We start from the raw sequence: 17,481 nt of genomic DNA, 5'->3' as shown, positions 1-17,481 counted from the left end.
ATTTGCAAATACAGTCTAGACATGATAAAGATTACAAGACAGAAGGATTTTATAACAATTTGACTAGTTTAGATAAAATCTTAACAGGCACTGATGAAAACATAATTTAAAAATTGTATCGATATTTATTAGAGGTTAAATTGGAGGATGAACAAGTTAAAGAAACAATGATTGTTTGGGGGGGAAATTCTGGACATGGAATTGACTTAGAGAAATGGCAAAAATTGTGGTCACAAAATTATAAAATGACAATTTCAACTGCAAAAAAGAAAATTTGTATAAGATGTTTTACAGGTGGCACTTACCCCTGACGAGAATTGCTAGAATGTTCAAGAATAAATCAGAAAAATGTTGGAAATGTCATCAGATACCGGGCTCATATTACCATATGTGGTGGACGTGTGCAGAAGCTAAAAGATACTGGACTAAAATCCACACATGGGTGGAAAAAATGACACAAAAACACATAGACTTTAAACCAGAGATTTTTTTTATTAGGGATTGTGCCAGAAACATACAATAGAGAATTGAGATATTTGATTCTGAATGTATTAACAGCAGCTAGAATTGTGTTTGCTAAAAATTGGAAAAATGAGAAAATGTCAACGCAAGACGAAGTTATTAAGAAAATAATGGAATGTGCAGAAATGAGTAAATTGACATTTGAAATTAGAGAACAAGAAGATAAACAATATAAGATATGGGATTTATTTTACCAATGGTTAGATAAAAAGACACGGAAATGAAATATGGTAGAGATTTTTCTAATGCAAGAAATGTAGAATTATATAAAATACAATATAAAGATGTACTGTTATTGGAATGATTTAGGAGAATGAATACAAATTAACTCAAATCTTAGACTATTCTGTATGAAATGAGAGAAGAAACAGCCATAGTTAAACATATGATTAATGAGGATAATAATACATGGATATATATGAATAGAGTGAAGATGCACAAAAGACTTGTAACCAACCGACACACTGTTTGTATTTGTATTGAAGATGGTTTTTATTTGTTTTTTTTATATATTTGTTTAAAAATAAAAATAAAAAAAGACAGACATGAAGATGAAATCTTGTAGCGTGGAAAGAAAGTAGTCTTTCATAGATTGTTGGTTTGTTGGTCTGCGATTCCCTGGGAGACTAGAAATACAGGTAGTCCTCAACTTACAATCATTTGTTAATGACCATTCATTAACAAAAGCACTGGGAAAAAAGTGACTTATAACTGGTTTTCACACTTATGACCATTGCAGCTTCCCTGTGGTCACACGATCAAAATTTGAATACTTGGCAACTGGTTCATATTTATGACAGTTCAGTTCTAAAATTATTTACTACCGGTTCTGTGGGCATGGCTTATTTTGTGGGCGTGGCTTGATGGTCATGTGACAATTCTTTAGGATTTAGCAGAGATACTGGTCTACCAAGCTTTTAACTGCTTGCAGAGCTGTACCGGTCTACCCATTTGTTTTTGCAGGCACTGATCTACTCATGTATTTTTGCAGGCACCGGTCTACTCATTTGTTTTCTTTTAACACTGATCAGCTGTAGGGCAACCCTTTGAAGCCCTGCAGCAAGAGTTTAAACAGTTTTTTTCCCTCTAGCCATCAGCTGGGACTCAGGAGGCAGCAATAGATTAGGGGTGGGGTCAAATAAAAGGTAAGAATGATGCGGGGAGTGGGTGGAGGGTGGGGGGCGGGGCCCCCAGAACCGGTTCGGTGACATCATATCGTCACTGCTACCAGCTCAGTGGAACCAGACAGTTGCATTATCCTAGGGTCATGTGATCACTTTGTGCAAACTTCTGACAAGCAAAGTCAATGGGGAAGTCAGATTCATTTAACTGTCATGTTACTAACTTAACAATTACAGTGATTCACTTAACTGTGGAAAGAAAAGTCATAAAATGGGGCAAAACTCACTTAACCTCTGTCTCGCTTAGCAACAGGAATTTTGGGCTCAATCAAGGACTACCTCTATGCAAATCACCTCTTGATGAAACTTGATGCATTGCTTTGCTCCAACTTAAAATAATTTCTCCGTTCAAAATGTTAAGAGTAGTTGAATTGAATCCTCAAAGTGTGTCTATGTGTTGTGGGTCACTGATTGCAAATATTTTAATGAACCTAGTTAGATTAATAGCTTTCTAATCAAATCTCCAAACTGAATATTTAAGGAGGACCACTTAATGAGGTGGTCAAACTATTTTCCAAAGCACCAAAATTAAAGACAAGAAGATGGAAACTAACCAAGAGAAAAAGTGACTTAGGGATGACATGCTAATGATGTTCTAATATTTGAGGGGCTGCCACAAAGAAGAGGGCATCCATCTATTTTCCAAAGCACCAGAAAGCAGGACAAATAACAATGAATGGAAACTAATCAAGGAGAGGGAGCAACGTGGAATTAAGGAGAAACTTCCCAACAGTAAGAATAATCAACCAGTGGAACAACTTGCCTTCAGAAGTTCCCCCAACACTGGAGGTTTTTAAAAAGAGATTGGTCAGTCACTTATCTGAAATGGTATAGGGCAGTGATGGCTAACCTTTTTGCCATCGTGTGCCACGCATGCACGCATGCCCCCCTCCCCCTGCTCCTGGCAAGTGATGGCCCGGTAGGCCCATTTTTCTTTCTCACCTGGCTCCAGGGCCTCTCTGGACTGGAAGTTGTCAAACGGGCTGTTTTGGGCCTCTGGAGGACCTCCAGGGGGGTGGGGAAGGCTATTTTCACCCTCCCCAGACTCCTAGAGAGGCCCTGGGGCCAGGTGAGAAAGAAAAAATGGCCCTTCCCCACCCTCACCCCCACCCCAGGCACTCTGGAGGCAGAAAACAGCCTCTTTCCCTACTTCTGGTGGGCCCAGAAGACCCGAAAATCAGCTGGCTGGTGCGCGCAAGCGCGCCAGAGCTGAGCTCGTGTGCCCACTGATATGGCTACGTGTGCCACCTGTGGCTCGCATGCCATAGGTTCGCCTTCATGTGATTAAGCAGGAGTTTGGACTAGAAGAGCTCCAAGGTCCCTTCCAACTCAGCTGTTCTGTTCTGTTCTGTTCTGTTCTGTTCTGTAAAAGAGGAAGAGGATGACCAGCAGCAAGATGGATGGACTCTATTAAAGTAGTGACAGGGGTCCATAGGAAGACTTGAAGAACTAGGCTAGAGATGGATCCTCCTGAAAACCCCAATGAGCTGATTATGGCATCAATTCATATAATCAGTTGTTCTCCTCACATATGTATATTAATCAATCAATCAATGATCAGTAACTATTTCAAATAAACTACAATTTTATTCTCAAGACTGCTCTCAGATATATGACCCTAACATTCTTTTTGAAGTACTTGGTGTGTTAGGCCATTCCTCTCACTTTCTTTCACTTTCTTTTGGAATCTAAGCTGGAACAGCTAAGCAGGTATTGGAACAACAGAACAACAAAATGCTGCTTTATCATAGCTTTAGTTTTAAGAAGAGGTTGTATCAAAAGGGGTTGTTTTTTTTTTAATAAAATGGATAACCAGTTGATGATTCAGGAATGTTATGGTTTGTTTATAGTTTTATAAAAGCCACGTGTGTGTGTGTGTGTGTGTGTGTGTGTGTGTGTGTGTGTTTGTTTGTAGATTTTCACGGATAGAGGTATGCAAGTCTTGGCGTATTTGAGTCTTTTCTCGTGTAAGAATGAGAGTATCTTGGCGACCTCATGGCGAGAGACTGATACTCTCAATCTTACATGGGAAAAGACCCGAATATGCCAAGACTTGCATGTGTGTGTGTGTGTGTGTGGTTATTCGGGTTTTCTCCTGCATAAAATTGGAAGTGTCTTGGCGATGTTTCGACGAAGTCTCATTCGTCATCTTCAGGCTGGTGTTTTCAGCTTCGTGCTTCTAGGAGCAACATACTGTATATAGTGTTTTTCTATCGAAGCACCTGGTCTACCCCAATATGGGAGGGAGCATACTGCTTCCCTTTCGCCTTTCAGCTCCAATCCAGGAGCCCTCAAGTAATCGCATTCACGACAAACCAATTTATACCAAATTTATATTTGCTGGTAAAGAGATAAAGGGAGACTAGTATAGATCTATTTCAAGCTATTTATCTGTCATCAGCTAGCCATACCCTTACTCAGATTCGAACTTGGGCTGCCTGCATATTAGGCAGTTGTGTTAACCTCTGAGCCACAAGTTCTCTTCCCTTTATCACCTTGAGCCAGGGGAGAGATTAAGTGTTTTTCTATCGAAGCACCTGGTCTACCCCAATATGGGAAGGAGCTGAAAGGCGAAAGGGAAGCAGTTGACTTCCATCATTCTTTAATTGAATTGTTTATTACTTCAGTTGTTTATTTTGGACTTCCAGAACTCATCAGTGTATTTAACAGCCTGTAAGGTTTTCATGTCCCAACAGAATTTATGCAACTAATTCTAACTATCAACATCACTATAATATTCCTCAGTGCTAAAACCTCCAAAGGCTTTCTAGAAGAGGAATCAACTAAATCAAATATTTTATATTCACCCTGGCATTTTGTCAATAGACAAGAGAATAGGAGGGCTCTGTTACTTTGGCCAGCTTCTCTCTCATAATGAATAAATCGGATTTCAAATATTGATTCTCAGGTGATTCTCAAAGCCTGCTTTTGTAATTTGAGGGACATGAAGAACATTGAACATACAACATCAGGGTTGGAAGGGACCTTGGAGGTCTTTTGGCCTAACCCTCTGCTCAAGCAGGAGATCCTATACCATTTCAGACAGGAGGCTGTTCAGTCTCTTCTTAAAAGCCTCCAGTGATGGAGCACCCACAACTTCTGAAGGCAAGATATTCTGATAGAGAGAATGCAAGGTCCTCTGGGAAATAAAGCTGTCAGTCATCTAGTCACTCAAATTGAAATCTGGCCAACAGTTGCAATAATGTAGTAGAGAGAAATGGAAGGTTTAATGTGCAGAGGGAACATTGTCTTCAGAATGGGAGTGATGCTGGTTCTGTTTTTTCTCTTCTTTCTCCTCAATGGGGTGAACAACTCACATGCCTTTTCATGCAGTGGACAAGATCCTCTCTATATCCCACATGAATGGTATGAACCAGGCAATTTCTTCATTGGTGGGATGGTGTCTCATATCCATTACATTTTCTTCAATATTTTGTTCAACAAACACCCTTCTCAGGAGTCACCTAGCATACCAATGTAAGAGGTTTTTATCACCCCCAGTGTGAACACTAGCCTATAAAAATTACATTATTTTCATGTTTATTTGATTGTTTGCAGAGTATTTTATTCTAAAAGGATAGATGGATGGATGGATGGATGGATGGATGGATGGATGGATGGATGGATGGATGGTTGGATGGATGGATGGATGGATGGATGGGTGGGTGGGTGGGTGGGTGGGTGGATATAGATAACAGTTGTTTGTTGAGAATACAGTGAAATGTTCAAGCTTCTCTGTGAAGAGAATCTTCTCATATTATCAACAGAATTTTGGTGGATGGAAGGATGGATGGAAGGATGGATAATAGGATGGATGGATGGATGGATGGATGGATGGATGGATGGATGGATGGATGTGTTAAGGATATTGTTGTTGTGTTACCAACCAGCAGAGTGTAGAGCACAGAGAAACGTTGCTGAGAGCAACGAATAAGAGATGTGCAAACTGGTTTATCAGAAGTTTACTTTATAGTGAAAAACAATCTCATAGTCTTTAAATCAATCCAAGTCTTTGCCAGTTAAATCAGTCCAGTAATACAAAAACTGGATGGATGGACAGTATCAAATAGACAGCAGTGATTTGTTGAGAATAAAGTGAAGTGTTCAAGCTTCACTGTGAGGAGAATCTTCTCATATTATTAACAGAATTTGGATGGATGGATGGATGGATGGATGGATGGATGGATGGATGGATGGACAGTATTAAATAGACAGCAGTAATTTGGTGAGAATAAAGTGAAATGTTCAAGCTTTCACTGTGAGGAGAATCTTCTCATATGATCAACAGAATACTTGGAAATCCAGCTGTGGTCTACTTTAGTACATAGGAGAATATTATTCCAAAAGGACACAATGACAAAATCTGCAGAGATCCCTAATGTCTCCTTCCTGACTTCCAGTTCTAATGCACAGATTTTGAGTCTTTTATTTATAGAAGGGGAAAATGAAAGAACAGACATAATTATGCCAGAATTATATTTATAAAGGGATATAAAACACACCTTATTTTGAAATTTGTAAGGAATACATGATCTGAAAATAGAAAAAAAAAGAGGTATAAAGTATATTGGAAAACCATAATAAAATAAGATGTTTAATGATCAGGACCACCTATTGTGGGTTTAAATTTCTTCATATTAGGCCTTTCGCTAAAGTTCAGAGATAAGTTCAAATGTTGTCCTCAATAATACAAGTTTCGTTTGCTCTATTTTTTCCTATGCTGATTCTTATTAGTGACTATTCATATCCTTTCGATGTGTATTTTATTAGTCCTTATATTCATATAACAGACACTGTTTTAGGTTTCTATACACATGAACGGATTTGAGCCTGTGTAGATGATTTCTTAGGAATGGATTTAGCCATTCTGCCAGTTATGAATAGAATAGAATAGAATAGAATAGAATAGAATAGAATAGAATAGAATAGAATAGAATAGAATAGAATAGAATAGAATAGAATTCTTTATTGGCCAAGTGTGATTGGACACACAAGGAATTTGTCTTGATGCATACGCTCTCGGAGTACATAAAAGAAGTTACATTCGTCAAGAATCAAAAGGTACAACACTTAATGATAGTCATAGGGAAACAGTCAATATAAATCTTAAGGATACCAGCAACAAGGTTACAGTCATACAGTCATAAGTGGGAGGAGATGGGTGATAGGAACGATGAGAAGATTATTGACAAAATTATCGGGATAACCCAGTTTAAGCCCTGAATGACTGCAGTTCAGGGTATCAACACTAAGATACAAAAATCAGTAGTCTGACTTTTTAAAAGTTTATTCATCCATTGCTTTCCATTTTCAAGCTTTCAAAAAGAAAAAAGTGGAATTAACATTCTGTTTTGACAACTCCATGCTACTGAGAACAGCTCTGAGAAATCAAAGATTTCTTTGGTTAAAAACTGATCAAAACATGTTTCATGTTGTGGCATGAAAGCCTGAATTCATTCCAGGATAATCACAATACATTTTCAAAGAGGATGCTAATTTTTTTTTTTAATTTGATTTATATGCCGCCCTTCTCCAGAGACTCAGGGCAGCTTACAATGTGTTAAGCAATAGCCTTCATACTTTTGTATATTTATACAAAGCTTATTGCCCCCACAAACTGGGTCCTCAATTTACCTACCTTAGAAAGGATGGAAGGCTAAGTCAACCTTGAGCCTGGTGAGATTCGAACTTACAGTAATTGCAGACAGCTGGTGTTAATCACAATGCTATCAGTCTGCTGAGCCACCAGGCTCATTTGATTTGATTAACTTTACTTAAATTGTGCTCCTTTTGTATACTGAGGCACATATAATTTTCCATTCAAAACTACGTACATGCAATTGTCCATTCAAAACTACATCAGTATACCCTAAACATACTGATTTTGTGCACTGTTTAAAACTATCATCTAACAAAAATGTCCTCCATTTCCAGAGTGGTGACCAAGTTCTACCAGCATATTCTAGCTTTGGTCTTTGCTATTGATGAGATCAATAACAATCCCAAGATTTTACCCAATGTTACTCTTGGGTTCCACATCTTTGACAGCTACTCTGATTCAAAGATGACTTACCACACCATTTTGGACCTGCTCTTCACTTCACAAGAGTTCATTCCAAACTACAAATGTGGCAGTCAGAAAAACGTAATAGGAGTTATTGGGGGATTTGGCTCTGATACAACCTCACGCATGGCAGATATCTTACATCTTTATAAGATTCCACAGGTAATAAATGAGAATGCCTCCATTTTTTATTAATTCTTCCCCTTCATTGATGCTGACAGTCTAATGGTTCTTTGGGTTAGAGTGACATGATAAGGTATAAACAGAAAGAGCTGAATTGATTTCAGTATTTACAGTATCATATTCATAAAGGCATGCACTAGAGTCAGATACCATGATTTAAATTAGGCATGACTAATTTGAATATTAGGAGCCAGTTTGTTGTAACGGTGAAGGCACCAGGCTGGAAACCTAGTGACAGGATTTCTGATCCTGTCTTGAAATGAAGTCAGCTGGATGACCTTGGGCCAGTCACTCTCAACCCTAGGAAGAAAGCAAGGGCAAACAACTGGATGAGCACCAAAATGACTCTAGCTAATCAATAACGGGCGCAGTGGCTAAGACACTGAGCTTGTCGATCGAAAAGTCAGCAGTTCAGCGGTTCAAAATTCCTAGTGTTGTGTAATGGGGTGAGCTCCCGTTACTTGTCCCAGCTTCTGCCAACCTAGCAGTTCGAAAGCATGTAAAAAAATTAAGTAGAAAATAGGGATCACCTTTGGTAGGAAGATAACAACATTCTGTGCACCTTTGGCATTTAGTCATGCCTGCCACATGACCATGGAGACATCTTTGGCTGGCTCTTTGGCTTTGAAACAGAGATGAGCATCGACCCCTAGAGTCGGGAACGACTAGCACATATGTGCGAGGGAAATCTTTACCTTTACCTTTAATGAATAAAATTATCTAGTTGCCATAATTCAATCTTCAGACACTTTTGTCCAGATAACTTAGAGTCTTCATTGGCAGGCTTGTAATGGCATTTCTGGATAAGAAAATATGTGCTTAAATAAATTAATGAAGCAATGACTCCTGGGGTGGTGGTGGGGACCTAGAATCCCTGTTTGAACTCTGAAATTTTCACTTTTTTTTTTTTTTTGAGATTTCATATGGCTCATTTCAACAAGCATCCAATGATCAGATCCATTCCACTCGGTTTCTCCGCATGGTTCCCAGTGAATTACTTCAGTACCAAGGACTTGTCCAATTGCTTCTGTATTTCCAATGGAGATGGCTTGGACTCATGGCTACAGATGATGAGAGTGGAACATATTTCTTACGGACAGTTGAGCAAATGCTTCTACAGAAAGGAATCTGTCCAGCTTTCTCAGAAAGGTTGACAAAACATATCTATTTTTTTGATGAAATAGGTACAATGATCTTTGAGAGAATGGACATTTTGAAGAATTTTATGCTAAGTACAGCTAAAGTTGTCCTTGTTCATGGAGAAACTGCATCCATTATTTGGTTGGCAGTCGCTATACAAACAACTCAGACCATGCAATATATATTTCCATGGGAAAAGGAGAAGTACAGTCCAAAAAGGGTATGGGTTACTACAGCCCAAATTGATTTCACTTTATTTCACTTTCAAAAGATTATTGATGTTAAACCCCAAATCTTCCATGGAGCTCTTTCTTTCAACATTCACGCAATGCAAATTCAAGGTTTTCAACAATTTCTTGAGACTGTCAATCCCTTTTGGGAAGAAAAAGATGGTTTTATCCATGAATTCTGGTCACAAGCATTCAACTGTTTCCTTTTCAAAATCAATGTGTTAAGTCTCGCCTTTCTACCATGTAATAGAAAGAAAACCTTAAAGGATCTTCCTGCACCATACTTTGAAATGAGCATGCTCGGTCATAGTTATAGTATATATAATTCTGTCTATGCATTGGCTCATACCTTACATGCAATGTACTCAACCAGAATCAACCACAGACCGTTGAAACACGGAGGCAGACTGTCACCTCAGAATATAAAACCATGGCAGGTAATATTACTTCAATGACAAAAGGCAATAAAAACCTTTTTTAAAAACTGGCAAGATCCAGCTGACCTTTTCTGTTCTTCGATGCTAAGTGGAGTCATATCCAGTTGGTGCTTTAATTGGACATTCAAAAGTTATAGGGTAGATTCTGAAACACGAAATAACTCCATGGTGTTTCCAAAAGCTTGCATGGACTTGTTAATAACAGGATGACAGAACAACAGAGTTGGAAAAGGACATTGAAGGTCTGCTAGTGATTACCTCTAAGGTAACCATAGACATGTATCTGTAAAATCTTCCTGATCTCCCAAACTTCTTCATTTCTGGGGCAGTCTACCATATTTTCCTCAGGTATTTTGTCCATCTGACAAAATTCAGTCTTTTTCTGGAACATCTGGAATTGATGTTTCTAGAATGTTTATATCACATTAGTCCATGAGTGAATAAATTGGTCTCTCAGTACAAAGCTTAGAAAAGATTTCTCTCCTTTCTATAGGATTCTTGTCTGTAGATATGGTAATATCACTTGAATGGCAAAACACAATGTTTAAAAATATTGACAAGATCCACCTGACCTTTTTTGTTCTTGAATGCTAGGCGGGATCACATCCAGTTCATGCTTTTATTGGGAGATCACCAGAAGTCCCAAAAATTATAAGGTGAATTTTGAAAGACGAAAGACCTCCACAGTGTTATCAGAAGCCTGCATGGATTTGTGAATAACAGAATGACATTGAGCATACAATATCAGAGTTGGAAAGGACCTTGGAGCAGAGGTGGGTTTCAGCAGGTTCTGACCAGTTCTGGAGAACGGGTAGCGGAAATTTTGAGTAGTTCAGAGGACCGGTAAATACCATCTCTGACTGGCCCTGCCCCCATCTATTCTCTGCCTCCTGAGTCCCAGCTGATTGGGAGGAAATAGGGATTTTGCAGTAACCTGCCCCTAGAGTGGGGAGGGAATGGAGATTTTACAATATCATTCCCCTGGACTGGGGTCAGAATGGAGATTTTACAGTATCCTTCCCTTGCCATGTCCACCAAGCCATACCCACCAAGCCACACAGTAAAAAAATTGAAACCCACCACTGCCTTAGAGGTCTTCTCCAACCTCATGTTCAAGCAGTAAACCTTCTGGTTGAGCCAAATGGTTGTCCAATCTCTTCTTAAATACCTCCAGTGTTGGAGCACCCACAACTGCTGGAGGCAAGTCATGCCAGTGATTAATTGTTCTAATTATCAGAAAAATTATTCTTACTTCTAGGATTAGTTTCCATTGCTTCCTGTCCTGTTCTTAGGGGCTTTGGAAAACAGGTTGATCACATTTTGTTTGTGACAATCCCTTTGATATTGGAAGAATATATTCCATGGCCATTCCATGGCTTAAGTCAGTGATGGCTAACCTTTTTGCCATCATGTGCCAAAAGCTGGGGTAGTGCGGGGTAGTCACTCGCACACGTGCCCACACCCATAATTCTATACACCCTGCCCCCCCCCCACACATGATTGTGCAACCCCTCCATGCTCCATGCTACCCCCACTTTTGGCAGGAGCCTGGGGGGGGCAAAAACAGCCTTCCCCACTCCGGAGGTCAGAAACAGACCGTTTGCCAAGTTCTGGTGGACCCAGAAGGCCCAAAAATCAGCTGGCCAGCACGTGCTGAAGCTGAGCTCAGGCAACGCTCGTGTGCCCACCAATATGGCTCCGTATGCCACCTGTGGCACACGTGCCATAGGTTCACCATCATGGGCTTAAGTCATACAAATAAGGCAATCATATGGATGTATCTATGATATATTCCTGATCTCCCAATGTTTATTTATTTTATTTATTTATTGGTTCGATTTATATGCCGCCCTTCTCTGGAGACTCAGGGTGGCTTACAATGCATTAAGCAATAGCCTTCATACTTTTGTATATACCTGCTTAGTAGGGCTTTCGGGCCCCCATAAGCAGTGTTCTTTTTTATACAAAGTCAGCTTATTGCCCCCACAATCCGGGTCCTTATTTTACCTACCTCGAAAGGATGGAAGGCTGAGTCAACCTTGAGTCTGGTGAGATTTGAACTTGCAATAATTGCAGGCAACTGATGCTACTTAACAGCACTTTAGTCTGCTGCACCACCAAGGCTCTTTTCTTCTTCATTTCTGGGGGAGTCTACCATATTTTCTCCAGGTAATTTGTCCATTTGACAAAATTTAATCTCTTTCTGGAACTCCTAGAATTGGAATATTTCTAGAATGCTTACATCACAGCAGTCCATGTCTGAATAAATCTTCCTCTCAGTGCAGCATTTAGATAAGGTTCATCTCCTTTCTATGAGTCTCTTGTTTGTAGAAATGTATGATCACATATAAAGGGAGAGTGTGGATGTATATTTAATTTAAGAAAAAATCTCATGCAAGTACCTTCCCATCTGAACCTTCCTAATTAGAGTAAGTCCTAAATCACTCCCAAAATTTATTACTTAATCATTTAAAGAAAATAATGATGATGTTGATGATGTTATCCATTCAGTCATGTCCACGGGTGGTATTTACTTACTTTCCCTACCGGTTTGCAAATGTGAGTGCACGTGCCCCATCCACGCGTGCTCCTGGCTTTCCATGCATCTGCTTTGCTGGTGCGTGCACCTTCCATGCATGCGCCTGGCCATAAAAAGTACCTAAATAGGATGACATAGAGCCAGGGCAGGTGGGCGGGTAGGCAGGCCCACCTGTGATTTCTGCTACCGGTGCGGGTGAACTGGTCCGAACCAGCTGAATACCATCGCTGATCATGTCCGACTCTCCATGATTCTATGGGCCACATTTTCTGATCTTGCACTACATCTTTGAGGTTTTTCTATGCTCTGGCTGGTGTCACTTTTACTGCTAATTGTTCTGAACACAATTGCTTTCTGCAATGAATTTCCCCTCAGGACATACCCAAAGTAAGTGAGATACAGTTTTGTGTTTTAAAGAAAAGAAAAGAATCCAAGTTAACATTTACTATTTTAATCATTGCCTTGTTGTGTGATTTGCCTTTCAAACAGGGGGCATCTTTTCTCCCCCAGGAGAAAAGACATTGCAATCCTTTACAGCCTGTTACCTTATTTTTCTTTCTTATGCAGCTTCATTCATTTCTTCAGAGGATTTCATTCAACAATAGTGCTGGAGATGAAATCACATTTAATGAACATGGAGAATTGGCAGGCGGATTTGATATTACAAACTTGGTCACTTTTCCTAATAATTCCTATATCAAGGTCCATATTGGAAGGTTGGATCCTCACAAAGGATTTACTATTGATGAAGATAAAATTGAATGGGAGAGAGATTTCACTCAGGTGAGAAAATAACAATAATGTTTTTGAAAGAACAATGTTCACTTCCAATGATGCTAGTAGATCAGGACAATGATTCCTGGTCCAGAGAAGACCTTTTTGATCACACAGAAAGTTCCTCCTACAAAGAAACTAGAAAATCAGTTGAATTGGAAACATTCATTCTCTGACTACACAGAAGATAGTAAATTCCAAACTGGGGTTAACAAACTTAATTCCTGCATTGGTACATCATGCCCAAACAGATGAAGCAATGGAATGACTTAATGCAATAGCCTATTTCATGAAAAATACTCATATGATGACCGTGTTCTAAAACAGGCAGAACCCCAATTTTATTTTGATTTTTATTTATCATATTGTGTAAACTCACTGAATGTCCATAGAGATTCTCAATCACCCAGGTCATGGTTGTCCCAAAGGTGCTTTTCCAAAAGACAGCTGGACTTTCTTTTTGCCTTGAAAACATTTCTCTTCCCATCCTGGGGAAACTTCTTTGGAGGAGAAGAGAAACATTTTCAAGGAAAACACCAGGAAATTCCAGTTGCTTTTTGGAAAAACCCCTTGGGATAAACACACTGGGTTGCTTCAATCAAACATATGTAAGTAATAGTAACTGGAAACAATTAGATGTCTATGTATGTCTTAACAATCTGGAAAAAATTATTAAATCAGTGGGTTATTTTATTTTGTGCTATCTTACTTGAAACATCCATCATTGTAGGAATGAAAATCTTCATGGAAGAGATACAGTTTCCTATTCTGGAAACACATAGTAGATGGTTCCTCCAAATACATCGAATGAAGCATCAAATGTGAGATGGATCCTCCAGGGATTTCCTTAATACTAGAACCATTTCTATATTTTTGGATAGGTACCACCTCTTTCCCTGTGCAATGAAAAGTGCCATCCTGGCTACAGTAAGAAAAAGAAGGAGGGAGAGAAATTTTGCTGCTATGATTGTGCTCCATGTCCAGATGGGATGTTCTCAAACCAAGAGGGTAGGATACACTATGCAAAGGTATAGAAAGTGGTTCAGGGAAAAAAATGTAAGAAACTGTTCTCCAGATTCAGTATGTATATAAAATATTTTTTTAAAAAAATTAAATGATCTGGAATGCAACTTTTCCTTTATAAATATTTAGTTACCATATTTTTTGGAGTATAAGATGCTCCAGACTATAAGATGCACCTACCTTTTTGGGAGAGGAAAACAAGGAAAAAAATCTGCCTCTGCCTCCCAGCAATTTACCTCCTAGCAGCAAGCAGCAAACAGCCTGTTTCAGCTTCAGCACAGCCTGATTAGCTGTTTCAGGCTGCAGGGATTGCCATTGCCTATTACTCCATAAAATATGGTAACTAAATATTTAAAAGGGTGGGATCCAGCGGGTGGGCAGGGCTACATTTGGTGTATAAGATGCACCCAAATTTTCACCCTTTTTGGGGGGGGAAACGTGTCTTATACTTCGAAAAATACGGTAGTTAGAGAACTCAGTTGTTGATCTTCCAACATTTCTCCATTGGCATTTGACTGTTAGAATCACTCTTTTTAGGTTAAATGAACTTCACAAATAATATTTCATAATAGTTCATTTAATAACAGCTAATCATCTAATCTGGAAAAGAATTGAACAAAATAATCTAGAAACTGAATTTAATAGTTTAGGATCAAGAATGAAAAAATAAGGAGAGAGAGTAATAAATGCAATCTTATCAGCTAAAAGAAGACTTGAGAGAAGATTCATTCTGTAAAGTTGCAGATATGTCCTGGAAGAATGTGGTTGATTGTATTTGTCAACTATTTGTCCATTTCAAGCAGTGGTGGGATTCAAGTAATTTAACAACTGGTTCTCTGCCCTAATGATTTCTTCCAACAACCAGTTTGCCAAACTGCTCAGAAAATTAACAACTGGTTGTCCCGAAATGGTGCGAATTGGCTGAATCCCACCACTGATTTCAAGGCATTTTACGTGAACATTTAAAAAGCAGTAGTTGTCAAGAGCTATTAGAAAACTATTTGAAGAAACTTTCTGGTTAATCTAAAGGATTTGTTCCTAAACCACGATATAGAAAGATGGATCTGTAACTTGTTCAAAAGCAAAGGCATGAAAGACAAATCACAATCTTGCCCATATACTCCAGGCAGGAAGTAAATAAAAACTGTACCTACATATAATAAGGCAACATTCAGGGCCATTGAAGATAAGAATACTTTGCTGCATTACATTCTGTGTGAATATACATCTGGGTTTCTGTGAGCATGTTACACCAGAGATTTCTGAGTAAATTTATCATTGTTGCTTTCAGATGCAGAAATATGCCTCATTTGTCCAGAGGATCATTATCCAAACAAATTCCAGGATCAATGCCTTCCTAAAATTCCAAACTTTCTCACTTTTGAAGATCCTTTGGCTATCGCTGCAACTGTCTCAGCACTTTTACTATCTCTGATCTCACTTCTGGTACTAGGCATCTTCCTGAAGCACCATGATACGGCCATTGTGAAAGCCAACAATCGGAGTCTCACCTACACTCTTCTCATTGCCCTCCTCTTGTGTTTCCTCTGTCCCTTGTTGTTTATCGGAAGACCTAACCAAGCAACTTGCTTTCTTCGCCAGACCACTTTTGGTTTCGTCTTTTCTGTCTCCATTTCTAGCATATTAGCAAAAACGATTTCAGTGGTCTTGGCTTTCATGGCTACCAAACCAGGATCCAGGATGAGGAAATGGGTGGGGAAAAAACTGGCCTATTCCATTGTGTTCACATGCTCCATATTTCAAGCAGGAATCTGTGTTTTGTGGCTGACAACTTCCCCCCCATTCCCTGATGTGGATGTGCACTCAATGACTAAGGAAGTCATTCTTATATGTAATGAAGGCTCAGTTATTATGTTTTATTGCATTTTGAGCTACATGGGTTTTCTGACTATTATCTGTTTCACTGTGGCCTTTCTAGCCAGAAAGTTGCCAGACAGTTTTAATGAAGCCAAGTTCATCACCTTCAGCATGCTGGTGTTTTGCAGTGTTTGGTTGTCATTCATCCCAACCTATTTATGCACCAAAGGAAAATACATGGTGGCTGTGGAGATCTTCTCCATCTTGGCCTCCAGCGCTGGGTTATTCAGTTGCATCTTTTTTCCTAAATGCTATATTATTGTGGTAAGACCTGAACTGAATAATCGAGAACAGCTTATTCGAAAAAAGACATAAATGTTAGATTATGAGGGCATTATGAGGGCATGCCTTCAGGAATAAAGGGTGATTTTGAGAAGTAGTTTTAAAGAACATTTTTCCTTGATGGTGTATTTATTCCTGCTGCAGTAAAGACTGATGTAGATAGGCCCTCAAAAATTACCAAATTCCTTCTCTTCTCTTCTCTTCTCTTCTCTTCTCTTCTCTTCTCTTCTCTTCTCTTCTCTTCTCCTCTCCTCTCCTCTCCTCTCCTCTGCTCTCCCCTCCCCTCCTCCCTTCCCTTCCCTTCCCTTCCCTTCTCTTCTCTTCTCTTCTCTTCTCTGAAACTATTTATTTCTCCTTTTTTAATCTCAGGTAGCTGCATTAATATTCCAACATGCATACAAGAAAAAAGGAAATATAGGAAAAAATCTACTACTGTACAATTAAAAAGTCAAGTAGTAATAAATTAACAAGATCACCAAATGAATCATTTAAAGTACTTTGACTATCACAAAGGAAAGATATTCTAGTCCAGGGGTGTTAAAGTCAGACCTCCTGTGCACATGTGTGCCTGCCGGGATGGTGTGGGCTGGACCAAAGCAATGCATGCACCTGCTGCCTCCTGCCCAGTACAATGATATTTCTGTTGCACTGAAGATTCCTAAGTGTACAATGGACTCCATGATTCTCAAATGGAATAAGTTTGGCACAACCAGGCCTCTTCCAAGAGCTGGTTACCTGGTCAAACTGAGTAATCAGGAAAGTAAGAGAGGTGTGATCAAGAATCCAATGGTCTCTCTGACTGAGCTCCAGAGATCCTGTGTGGAGATGGGACAGAGTTCCAGAAGAATAACTATCACTGCAGTCCTCCACTGATCTGGGCATTATGGCAGAGTAGCTAGATAGAAGCCTCTCCTCAGCGTGAAACATATGAAAGGCCACTTGGAGTTTTTAAAAAAACACCTGAATAACTCTCAGATGTTTAGGAACAAGATTCTCTGGTCTGATGAAACCAAGATTGAACTCTTTGGACTCAATTCTAACTGTTATATCTGGAGGAAACCAGGCACCACTCATCGCCTGCCCAATATCATCCCAATAGTGAAATATGGTGGTGGCAGCGTCATGCGGTGGGGGTATTTTTCAGCAGCAAGGACTGGGAGACTGGTCAGGATTGAGGGAAATTTGAATGAAGCAAAGTTCAGGAATATCCTCAATGAAAACCTGTTCC

General features: G+C 39.4%; 1 protein-coding gene across 1 annotated transcript; it reads left to right on the top strand.

The window, feature by feature from the left end:
* The first annotated feature begins 4,704 nt into the window (after positions 1–4,704).
* LOC132709193 (vomeronasal type-2 receptor 26-like) lies at positions 4,705–16,363 on the top strand. Its single transcript, XM_060682170.2, has 5 exons — positions 4,705–5,180; positions 7,638–7,929; positions 12,864–13,079; positions 13,952–14,078; positions 15,385–16,363. Exons 1-5 carry the CDS (start codon positions 4,921–4,923, stop codon positions 16,284–16,286), a joined length of 1,797 nt encoding a protein of 598 aa, XP_060538153.2. The 5' UTR covers positions 4,705–4,920; the 3' UTR covers positions 16,287–16,363.
* The last annotated feature ends 1,118 nt before the right edge of the window (positions 16,364–17,481 follow it).

Source organism: Pantherophis guttatus, chromosome 4 (assembly GCF_059756535.1).
Source record: "Pantherophis guttatus breed Tessera chromosome 4, ASM5975653v1, whole genome shotgun sequence".
Taxonomy (NCBI): Eukaryota; Metazoa; Chordata; class Lepidosauria; order Squamata; family Colubridae; genus Pantherophis; species Pantherophis guttatus.
The sequence above is the reverse complement of the archived record's forward strand: the minus strand, read 5'-3'. Positions and strand labels throughout refer to the sequence as shown.

Coding starts and splice junctions, on each gene's coding strand:
- LOC132709193 (XM_060682170.2), top strand. CDS start 4,921: ATGGAAGGTTTAATGTGCAGAGGGAACATTGTCTTCAGAATGGGAGTG. Junction 7,930..12,863: donor ATCTTTATAAGATTCCACAG/GTAATAAATGAG, acceptor TTTCTTATGCAG/CTTCATTCATTTCTTCAGAG. Junction 13,080..13,951: donor GGGAGAGAGATTTCACTCAG/GTGAGAAAATAA, acceptor ATTTTTGGATAG/GTACCACCTCTTTCCCTGTG.